The sequence below is a fragment of the Castanea sativa genome, chromosome 12 (assembly GCF_040712315.1).
Source record: "Castanea sativa cultivar Marrone di Chiusa Pesio chromosome 12, ASM4071231v1".
Taxonomy (NCBI): Eukaryota; Viridiplantae; Streptophyta; class Magnoliopsida; order Fagales; family Fagaceae; genus Castanea; species Castanea sativa.
This window is the reverse complement of record NC_134024.1, coordinates 1,533,930-1,546,278: the sequence shown is the minus strand read 5'-3', so window position 1 is coordinate 1,546,278 and position 12,349 is coordinate 1,533,930. Positions and strand designations below refer to the sequence as shown.

Below are 12,349 nucleotides of genomic sequence, written 5' to 3'. Positions count from 1 at the left end.
CTCTTTATTATCAAGACTGAACGCCATAGGTTGAAACTCTCTAAAAATAAATAAATAAATAAAACATTATCAATTTGTACCTTGACGTAATAATAAGAAAAAATTATCAAAGAATGAACCAAAGTTCCATCTTACCAAAAATTATAAATAAAAATAGCCCCACATTGAGTTCTAGTTCGGGTCAAACATCTCATTTACTGTCTTGTCACGATGACAAAAAGCAATTATCATTATCACGAAGACACAAAAGCGCAGCTTGCTTCCTTCTTATTGATAGGTTTGAACGGAACAAGGGTTGTTACTTTTGGAAAAATACAGTGTAGTCCGAAGTAAGAAGTTGAAAGAAGGGCCTAAGTGCAAGTTAATGTGATGTCGCATATTCTATCAAACAAAGCGTCAATAGTAATAGTGGTGGCAGCAGTGGTGGTTGTGGTACTACCTCTTTTTCTCCCAGTTGTTAAACACAAGGAATTCAGTTTCTTTCGATCTCAACAATCATCCATGGCCACCGAGAAATTTGGAGTGAAGATTCAAAAGAATCCTCCGGAATCCAAACTCACTGAACTTGGTGTGAGAACATGGCCCAAGTATGTCGCTCTTTCTCGATCCATCTCAAACCTTTATTTACCTCTTTTTTACTTTAGGATTTTGTTTTATCTATCTCAACTCTCCAATTTTTTATTTTTATTTAAATTTTTATCTGAGCTGAAAACAATTGAAGGAAATCAATCGTATCATTCAGTCTAATCAGTAAAGGCGTTCCTTTTCCTATTTCTATGGGTTTGATTGCAGTTATTTTTTGTACCCTTAACTCATGTTAAATGTTAAATCTTGTCATTCAACACTCTTATGTTATGCTAGTAGTAGTACTTCAAAGTTCAACCCATTATGGTTTCCCTTACAATACGATTCCTTAAAATATTAATTTCTGCAACCAAATGACATTCTTCTTTTTTTTTTTTTTTTTTTGAAGGCAAAACCAATATCATTTAATTACCAATAGCACAAATGACATTCTTCTTAGTTCTCCCTTTATGAAGGAAAATTATCCTGAATTAAAAAAACCTATGAGGATTATAATTTTTGGGCAGAACAGAGTAACAAGCACAATGCAGCTGGCCACCAGTGCAGCTTGTACTAATAGGGTATAAAAACTATAAATTTCACAATGGAGAATCAGCTCAACTTTTGGCACTATACCTATGAATTAAGAATTAAAATGGTAACAACAAAAACAAACTAAAACTAACCGTTAGAAGACTAGCAGAATGTTGGGCATACACATGTCTAGCGGAATGTTGGCTATACACGTGTGATTGAAGTCTGACTTTAAATACTAATGAGGAGAGTGAGTAGTTAAATTTAACATAGTTAGGCTCAAACTCATAAGCTTAAGCTTTTGGGTTAAGTGGTGTTCTTATATGTTATATCAACTACTCAATAACAGTCTCCCCAAGAGTCCCCTTGGAAATTCCACACATTCATGTCCATGGGAACCTCGGGGTGCAACATTCTTTTTGATCTAAAACCATTGACACTATTTCTTTGTTAGACCATTCTTTTTTATCTAACACCATTGACAATATTTCTTTGTTGGGCCTTCTTTTCCCCCCTCAAGATGATCTTTGTGTGGGCTTTATGGACTTGCCTTGTGTGATGCATACTTCTGTTGGTCCAAGTAGACACACCATATCCTTACTCCAACTGCAAAAGGGACCTTGGATAACTAACCTTGCCACATTGGTTGCATACCACCATAGGCTCTAGTACCACTTGCTGGGAGATCACACATTGGGGAGACTCAAATTGAGTAGTTAATATAATATAGGGACACTACTTAACCTATAAGCTTAAGGCTATGAATTTGGGCCCAATTATTTCATATTATTATTAATCACTCCCTTTTGCTATTATTATTTAATATGGGGCTTCATTCACACATGTATACCCAACAAAAAATTTTCATTAAAATCCAGAGTGGCAAGGTTTATATTTTTCTCAACAAATGGAAATGGTGGTGGTCATGAGTATGTCAGTAACTCAAAATTTATCAGTATCCTAGATCATTCAGTTAGTGCAAAATAAGATCGTTGCATTCTTATACAAGTTATTTTCTCCCCCACAACATATTTTGATAGTCCAAAACAAAGTTTGTTCACTTGTATCTTATACAAGTTGGTTCAGGCAGTCATAAGGCATTACTAACTTGTAAAGCACTGACCCTTAATAGGACAACAGAAAGTGTCTGCTACAAGTCCAGGAAGTCTGAAATCCTAGATATAAATTTTGCATGAAAACTTTTCAGAATATTAAAACCATTGGCGTTCTTCAAACTTTATCTGTGTATTTTTGATTTAATAGCTTTAATACTTTACCAACTGAATTGCGGGGTGAAGATGTTAGTTGAATATGCAAAACAAGAGCTCAGCATGTGCAAGTGTTTTAACTGACTACCATTATGGTGATTGCCAATTTCTCCATGCAATGCGAGTGGAAATAAGCTCACTAATCCTAACAGGAAGATGTTGCAGGACCAAGAAACTTCATTCTAATAAGCAATTACCATAACAAGGATGTTAGGGTTTTAGAAAATAAAGGAACAAAGGCAAGGAACTTCAGAAAATTCTAATGGATTTCTCTTTTTTTACTTTAAGTGATCCATTTAGAATTGAAGCAGCATATTCCTTTGAAAATGCGTTGATTGAAGAGAATATCACCATTGCTTTAATACATCATTTGTGCACTTCCTTTTGTTTTGGAGGGGGGGGGGGGGGGGGTAGCGGAGGCTATATTTAATTTGAAGAAGTGAGGAGGGAGAATGAGGCCCACAAGCATGAATCCCAAGCCCACCCTAAAAGGAGTACTTTGATTTTTGACTCCCAAGGTTGCTAAGTACTTATAGACCATTATTCCATCCTCACTCATCGTCTTCTTTTGAAGTTGTTAAACATATTGGTATACTTTGTGAGAAAAATTGTCAAATTAGATCAGATTAATCTTGCAATTTCTCTCTAAACTGTGGATTTACATCCTCCATTCTTTACACAAGGTTTCTATGTCCAAGAAATAGTCAGACCTTCAAAATGAAACAAGCTGCTCAACCTTGGATTTGGTAGGAACTGTTGTAATAGGGTAAGTGTAGTTGTATAACTATTTAAATAAGTATTAGCATAGGCATTTGGTGGAAAATCGGATGAGACACTGTTTTGCTATGTTAAAAGTATGGGAGCATGGAAAGACAATCTCACTGGTTGCAATAAGTGGCTAGAATTTGATAATAGAATTGAGTATTGCAGTTGTGTACTCCCTACTAGAATAGAACAAAGAAGATGGCTAGGTTTTATTTATACCCAAGAACAGAGGTTAGGGTCTAATACCTTGAAGAGAGATCTGGCATGCTCTGAAGTTTAGTGTGTAGATTACCCAAAACTTTAAGGCTTAAAATTGGTATGGCAGCACCATTGAAATTAATCCCAAGCCTCCTATAGGTTGATTATGTTTGGCGAACAGGCCTGCCTGGTGTTATTGTTGATTTTCTTTAGTTAGAATAAAAATGGAATGTTTCCATTCTCAGCATATGTAGCTTGGTATGCCTAATTGGCCTATGGAATAAATCTTTATAAGTCACTATATTACCCATTTTTGTTCAATAGATAAAAGCCCCATTAGATCAAAATACGAACAAAAGCGCTAACCAAAAGGAGCTTAAGGTTCTCAAGGATATGACATTTGTTTGCCCATCTCGATTGGAACTTGGTATATGGGACATATATTTGGAATTATATGTTTTCATATTTGAAAATTTGAGCAACATTTAATATATCAAAATCTATTGGTCTCACAGTTGATGCCAAACTAACTGAAATTGAATCGGATTCCTCCCTCCTGAGTACTCTCCTGAAAATCTGATACAAAGTATTTAACAAGCTCTGAAGTAGCAAGTTTTATGAGCCTAAAATCTATACTAACACAGCAGTTAGATTGTTGTCACCAACGCTGCAACCATATCAATTTCACTAGTATCCCAACTCCTCAAGGACATCTCTCTCCAGTGTTTCTCCACTCTTCTTGCACCAAAGTTGTAGAGAAATTTTAATAGTTTTTTAGTTTTTTTTTTTATTGGTAAGGTAAGGTATACGCTAGTGGGTTTTTACCTCACCCTGCACCTTGTTCTTAAGGCTTGTTCTCAAGGGAATGGATTTCCATTTGAACTAGAGATTATTGAAATGCAAGTTTTCTACTTGATTGTATTTCATGGGAATAATGACTGCATATATTTCAATCCTGGTGGACTTAGCATTCATTTATAGGTACACCTAGTTTTGTGCTTGCCAAGAAATTAAAGGCATTGAAGGAGGACATAATTCAGTGGAATCATAGAGAGTTTGAAAACGTAGATTGTCAAAAGAAACAATTGTTGGAGTAGAAAATTTTAGATGCTAAGGAAGAGGAGCTTGGACTCACTGATGGGGAGAAATGTTATAGGGTAGATTTGAGGTCCAAGGTGGAGCATCTTCTTTCTTTGGAAGAAATTTCCTGAAGACAAAAATCTAGGATGTTATGTATTAAGGAAGGGGATAACAACCCCAAGTTCTTCCACAACTTTAATTTTGACATACATTCATAAAGATTCATTCTTTTACAGTAAAATCTGTTTATAGGACTTCATTTTGATATTTTATATTCTATCCTTCCACGGTGCAAGTTAATGTGAAGAATACTTTGATTTCTGTAATCTGAATAGATGGGGATGCGGTCCAAGCAAATTTCCATGGGAATTCACTGCCACGGAGACTATGTTTCTACTGGATGGGAAAGTCAAGGTTTATGTTGATGGTTATGATGAATCGTTTGAAATTGGGGCTGGTGATTTGGTTGTATTCCCTAAAGGCATGAAAGTTACTTGGGATGTCACTAAAGCTGTGAACAAGCACTATAGCTTGGAAAAGTAATGTATCTAAGCCCGATGTTGCTTTGGAATAGTACCATCCATGTTGCAATAGCTTTTTACCTAAAGTTGGATGACTGAGTATGTGGTATATTCTCATGTTTAAGTTTCTATTTTTGCAGTACTTCTAACCAACGTTTTAAAAGTTATCACTGTTGAAGGTTTGATCTAGATTCCTATGTGAATCCTTTTTTATTCAGCTGTCATAGATGCATCCCAGTATCCTAAAAATTTATGCATGGGAATCATCTACTCATCTTTTTGTTAAATCTTTCTTCTCCGTAATCCCCAGTCTTCAATCAGAAGCAAATCCTGTTCTAGTCGTCTCTCACAGATGCATCCCAGTATCCTAAAAACTATGCACAGAATCATTGGCATTGACTCATCTGTTCATTGAAGGGTTTTACAAAGTAGTGGACCAAGTGGATGAGAATCGCCAGCCCAAAGCTGCCTTTTCTGAAAGACTGAAACAAACAAATGCATTTTCGACCATGCTATACCTGGATGATCTGTGTTTGTGACTTTTGTCTCTATAAGTCACTGATATATATATACACACACACACACACTTGATATTAGCTTGTGAGTTTGGCCATGTGCGCGTTATTCTTTAGATTTATATATATATATATATAGCTTGACTTCACTTGAAAAAAATTTCAGGCTTTAGATTTGTATATATATTTAGCGTGTTATTCTTTTTTTCTTTTTCTTTTTTTTAAACAAGAAAAAGTGGCTGTTTAAGCATATTAAACTTAAAAGTATGTGTTTTTGGATAAACTATGATGCAATTGTTTTAACCAACTTAATAGCTAGCAAGTATTAAAAAAGCACAATAACTAAGCAAATTGACCCAATGAGATTGTGGCATCATCAATAGTTTGTATAAACATTTGATGTAAGAGACCACAATTGTGAATGGAACAATTGAAAAAAAGTAAGACCATCAATAAGTCCTTACTGCAAAATCATGAAACTTTTTATGATGATGAAGAACGACAAAAAATGGCTTCTAGAGTCATGCCAATTACAATATTGATTTGAGGATTTGTCTTTGTTTCTAAAGGAATGTAGTCAATGATTTATCAATTAAGTGGACTTTTTCAGGTTGATGTATTTTTGAAGATGATGCTAGTAACAGTTATCAATAGAAAGCAAAGGACTGAGTTCTCAATTTCTCACTACGATTCTAAGCTATCAAGTATAAAAGCTAAATTTTGATTGACATTATTAGAGCTATTAATTATAAAGAAGCAAAGCAAGCCAAGTTTATGCTAAGTCACAAAGTAAACGGTACAAACCAATGTTATGAATACCATTTCGGACCCAATTTCTGTTTGTTCAGTGGAACGGAATATTTCGGTACCAACCTATTTCGGCGTACTGTTTCAGAGTGTTTTGGGTTCAAAAAAAATAATAATAATATATATATATATATATATATATATAAAATTTCATAACCTATTACTTTTTTTATTAAAAAAACACTTAAAATTTATATTTTCACATATTTTTTAAACTTTTTATTTTAAAATTAATCTAATCCAACTCACAAGTCTTATATTATTATTATTTTAATTAAAATACACATTAATTCTTTTAATGCAACAAAATGCCAAAATTGAAATAAGCTGGGGCAATGGCTTCAATCCTTCGACTAAGCACATTGCCCAAAACAAATTTATTTCCAACCTTTTATTATGTTTTTTTTTTCCTCACCACCCATATATTACTTTCTTCTTCTGCTTTTTTTCTCTCTTGCTTTTTCTTATCCACACACGTTTTCTATCTCCTCGATTTCTACACTACCCACTTTTGAATTTCAACATTCCTTTATCTTCATCTTCACTTTTATGAGTTTATCACAATATTACTTCTCTGCATCTTCTATCAATACCAATGCCTTTTTTTCCAGTTCTCACTCTCAAATTTCTCGCTATGAATTTTTTTTGTTAGCTATACAGGTACAATTGTTCATTTCTTTTATTTTCTTTTTTCCTTTTTGAGGTTTTTAGGTACACAGAATGCAGATTTGTTTAGTTTTTAAGAATTTTTTTTTTGAGTACAAAATTCATGCTAGCCGAATCTTAAAATTCGACCAGTATTTACCGAAACACCTGAAATAGACCAAAATGACCCGAAATTTATTCCGAAGTGGAATAAGGTGGATTACTGTTCCGGTTGTTTACTGGTACGGTATTTTCCAGTCGTTCCGACCGGAACGGAATAGAATTAATAACAAATGTACAAAACAATGCTAAAGTAAATGGCTTGAACATGAAATCAAGTCGATGATAGAGAACTAAGGATCTATTAAGTAACAACATTAACAACTAAGAACTTGAATTTACCTTAGTGTGCATTTGGCTCCATCTTAAAAAGTCAGTTTATTTTTGCTACTATTCATGGGCCCCACTGCATTTTTTGGTACTATTCATGGGTCCCACTATCAGCAGCGGCTTCAGGTTTTTTAGCAAAAGAATAAACAATATTTGTTTGTCTTTTATAAACTGTGAGGAGTAAAAAGACCCAAGTGGGCATATGGGTCTTTGAACTGTAGCATGGAGGGCCGACCTGCTCCATAATTAAACTCTACGAGTTGGCCCATACGCCGAGGGTTCGAGGATACAGCCGAGGGAAAGTTTCACCTCGGACAGATCCAAGAGAACTCAAGATTTCATTATAAAGGTCAAGGCACAACTCTGGAAAAGCTAGTGGTTAAAAGGGGGGATCCTAAATCTTCTAGATGCACCAGTATTAAAGAAAATATCAAGAGTAAAGGCTGCCACCTCCGCATTAAAGGCTCTGCACCTACCTCCCTGGCCGCATTAATGGGGAGGTGACTCCTGAACAGTGAGGTGGAAACTTCTAGTCACTGTTCAAAAAGTATCAGGGAAGGAAGTATAAAAGGGAGGTAAAGGCCAAAGAAAGGGGGGATCGAAAACTGAGAAATTAATTAAGAAATTGTAATCTGTAAGGAAGAAAGAGAAATAATAAAGAAGTAGTCCTCGGCTCAAGTCCGAGAAGATCCATTTGCAACGATCATTCGTTATTTACCTGTATTTGTTTATAAAAGCCTGTTATCTAGCGCCTAACACTTCTAACCTAGGTTTTAAGCCCACGCTCTACAAATTTTATTGTTTAAGGCTCATTGGGCCTGAGCCCGTGATTGTCTTTGGGTCCAGGTGCAATTGTGCACTTACATAAACTATAATTTGTTTTATTGTTGTTTCATTAATTATAAAATTATTAATTGTTGTTTAGCCTAACATAATTTAATTTGTTTGTCTTTTATAATGTATTGGTTAATTAAATTATTATTTATTATTTATTAGTTGCTTCTACCAATTAATTATTGATTAATTAAATTATTGTTTATTAGTTATATTAGCACACACCCATGTGCAAATAATCTTTTTTTTTTTGAGAAAAAATAATGCAAATAATCTAATTTGACTCAAGCTATTGAAAAAGCTATCAATACTTTTTTATTTCTCGAGAAATTTTTTTCTAAAAATGAATAATTATTGTGTGCCCTTAGGGCACACATTAACAAATTCTTATATATCAATCAATGAATATCAGAAGAGAAAGTGACATGAGGGGAAAGTACTTGATAAAGGGAAATTGTAAATTCCTAAATTGCCCATGCCCAATCCGGATTTTCCTTGATTTTTTTCCTTTCCACCATTTTTTAATTCTCTTATCTTTATCTTTTCTTTTCTTTTTCTTTTTTTCTTTTCTTTTTTTAGAATGGTTCTCATCCACACATTTAAACTTCTCTTACTTTCCCAATGCCTTGACTAGTTGACTTACACGTTCCCAGCTCCCAACAAATCATCTTTCATCTACACAGAGGTTCTCTCTTTTTCCTATCTTTTTTTTTTTTCTCTTGCAAGTCTCTTCCTCTCTACCTTCTCAGTCTCTTCATTCTCTTCCTAACAAATCTCTTCCTCTCCCTCCTTCTCAGCCTCAGTTACAAACAACAAAAATGCAAGATTTTTTCAATCTTTTGTCATAAAAATCTTGTAGAAACATTGTGTCGTCATCCGATGTTGGGCTTGCTGTCCCTTGTTTTTTTTTTTTTTTTTGAGAATCCATAGGCTAAGGGCTTGCTGTTGCTCTGTTACAATTTTTTTTTTTTTTTTTCAGATTTTAGTTCAAATTTTTTTTGTGGGATTTTTTTTTTTGCTTGAAAGTAGAACAAATAATTTTTTTTTTTAATTTGAGGGTGTTCCTAATTTTGATTGAGGGTGTTCCTAATATTTTTTTAAGGTTAAATAAATAAAAAAATTAATTATTATATATAAAAAAATTCCAACTCAGGTTGTTCCTGGGAACACCCTGAGCTGAACGTGGCACCGCCACTGCTCACTATACTATTACAGTTAACTATTACCTTTATCTACAGTACTTTCAGCAAAAAGTTTTAAATTTCAGCAAAATAAGCGGATCCCAAACAAACCCTTAAAAGAAATTGAATATAATCAAGATTAATAGAGTAAGAAGTTGCCAACAAACTACTTACTTGTAATAACGCCTTCCTAAATCCTATGAACTATGAGAAATCTATAAAGGGAATACAATAACAAAAGAATAATCTATGTATCAACAATTTTTCAATTGAGAGTTGTGTGTTTTTCTCAAGAATAAATCGTTTACATATGCTTGAGGTCTTTGGCAATTATTTGTAACTAGTAAGTTACCCCTGCAATGTACGAATAATATTGTAATATTTTATGTAAGATGGTTTTGGAGAATGTTGTATATATACTATAACATAATTGTTATAGAATTTTATTAGTAATGAAAAAGCAACATTACAAATTGCACTCACATATCCATTATAATTATTCAATTGAAAAAAAAAAAAAAAAAAAAAACCAACTTTGGAGCAATGTTATAAAATAACTTTCGGCAAAAAGTTTTCAATTTTATCAAAATAAGCAAATCTCAACTAGACCCTTAAAAGAAATTGAATATAATCAAGATTAATAGAGTAAGAAGTTGCCAATAAACTACTTACTTGCAACAATGCCTTCCTAAATCCTATGAACTATGAGAAATCTATAAAGGGATAAAATAACAAAAGAATAATCTACGTATCAACAATTTTTCAATTGAGAGTTGTGTGTCTTTCTTGAGAATAAACCGTTTATATATGCTTGAGGTCTTTGGCAGTTATTAGTAACTAGTAAGTTACTTGTGCGATGTACAAATAATATTATAATGTTTTATGTAAGATGGTTTTGGAAAATGTTGTATATATACTATAGCATAATTGTTATAGAACTTTATTAGTAATGAAAAAGCAACATTACAAATTGTACACATATATCCATTATAATTATTCAATTGAAGTAATATGAGAAAAAAAATAACTTTGGAGGAATATTATAAAACAAAAGTTTATATAAAATGTTTCTTTCTTTTTCTCCTAAATTCTAAAACAAAATACATATCTCAAATACCCACAGTTGATCACATCATTTACAAAACCTTCAAATCCACAACATTCAACCTTAATATCAAAATCGTAATTGTCATTGTCACTCAATATAAACTGCAAGCCCCCCTTCCTTGGTTATAGCCAACTCATACAGTTTAAGATTAGATGAAACAATAAAGTTAGAGCTAAGTAGGTGTCGTCAAAAGATTGAAGGTAAATTACATCGTTTTTTTTTTCCTATGTGTAATTGGCACGGGATTATATGAAGGGCTATGGATAGGTATATATAAAGGGCTAGAAGTGCAAGAGGTGAAATGGTAAATTACAATGCAAAGAGTTCTATGTGTATGTGTGAAGGATGGAAAGCCTTGAAACATTGAACTAAATGATACAAAGAATATTTATGTTTTAATTAGAAAAGTCTTGAAACATCATATCAAATAAAACAAAAAGTCAATATTTAATTTGTTCTTATATCTGATGTGGCATTTGAGAATATTTCAATTTTTTTGCATAAAATGCGTCACTTGGTAGAATCTTATACTTTCCCACATAAGGTCTCTACTTTTATATATATTGACGTGAGAGAATAGTACGAAGTTTATTGAAATTAATATGAGAAGAAAAAAAGTAAAAAATAAAAATATTTTAATAAGAGACTCTCTAGGTTAACTTTTGGCATATGCTTCAACGAATACCTCTGAAGGAGCTCGAAACCTTTATAGTACCGGCTAAAGATGATGGTGTTGTACTCATTAGTAAGCTGGAATGATTGAACAGCTTTGGCAACCACAATTTTGACATTTTGGTTGGCCACCTGCGGCTACTCATCCTTCTACATTGTCAACAGCTTCTCCACCCTAAGCTCCTCAGTCAAGGCCTTGACCTTCTCCTAGGCAGAATTCCCCTCGTCCATGGCCACTATAATCTCCTTCCTCAGCTTGGACATAGGGGTGTGATGAGATGTAGTGTTTTAGGATGCAAAATGCAAATGAAAATAATACAAGGTATTATTATTAAGATACACGTGGAGCAACCCGGCATCCGGAGGTGCTAGTTTTACATTTTTATCTTAATCAAACAGGCAAAAATATGCTATGTGCTTGGTTTAAAAAAAATTGATAGATAACAAAATTGTGCCTCATATCCAAATCTAAGCAACAAAGGATGGGTCTCAAATCGTTAATCAAAAATTTAGTTTAAGGTCTGGTGGCAATGGCAGTAACACAATAAACCATAAAGCTGTCACTCCCATTAATCTGTTTTCTCATTCAATCTCACATAAAAAATAAAAATAAAAAATAAAAAAGGTGAGGCAAACACTAGTGATAATTCGTTATCTAATCCAATAAACAAAGGGAAATATAAAGAACATCAATATGCTGCTGGCAGTGGCGGTGATTGTAAAAATAAAAAATAAAATAACCCACAAACCATGCCATTTCGGAGTGGGAAATGCCCTTGAAAGTTTAATAATAACTTGAGCAACTCATGGTAAAAGCAAGTTATATCTGTCAATTAGAGGCGGTAATTGTCGCATTAACTGGTTTAGTGGGTAATAGGGTTGTATTTTTGTGGAGGCCTCAATAGAAAACATCCATATAGTGATAGCGGCGGCGATGATTGCTGAACACCCCCCCCCCCCCCAAAAAATCCCATGCCATATTGGATTGGGGGTTGCCCTTGAGAGTGATCTATATCCAAGCCATGGTGTCCTTGGATAGAAACTTGAACTACTACACGGGAGCGACGCGACCAACTTTGCTGTTAGATCCACCCTGACATTGTTTGTTGCCATGCATTGTAGTGCGAGTAGTACTGCAAATTAGACTTTGCTCTTGATGTTAGAAACAGTTTTATCTTTTGAGGGGAACCTGTCAAAGAATAAAAGCTTTGCAAGTTTACTCATCTTTTTAAACATTTTCATGAATATTGTACGGACTATGTATATA

At 33.7% G+C, this 12,349-nt stretch overlaps 1 protein-coding gene across 1 annotated transcript; it reads left to right on the top strand.

Moving 5' to 3' along the window:
• Positions 1-229: 229 nt before the first annotated feature.
• LOC142618570 (uncharacterized) lies at positions 230-5,119 on the top strand. Its single transcript, XM_075791515.1, has 2 exons — positions 230-587; positions 4,745-5,119. The coding sequence occupies exons 1-2, from the start codon at positions 370-372 to the stop codon at positions 4,950-4,952; spliced, it is 426 nt and encodes a 141-aa protein (XP_075647630.1). The 5' UTR covers positions 230-369; the 3' UTR covers positions 4,953-5,119.
• Positions 5,120-12,349: the final 7,230 nt, after the last annotated feature.

Bases quoted from the DNA above. Each gene is read 5' to 3' on its own strand.
- LOC142618570 (XM_075791515.1), top strand. From the start codon at position 370: ATGTCGCATATTCTATCAAACAAAGCGTCAATAGTAATAGTGGTGGCA. The intron at 588-4,744 runs GTATGTCGCTCT...TAATCTGAATAG, and splicing joins GGTGTGAGAACATGGCCCAA to ATGGGGATGCGGTCCAAGCA.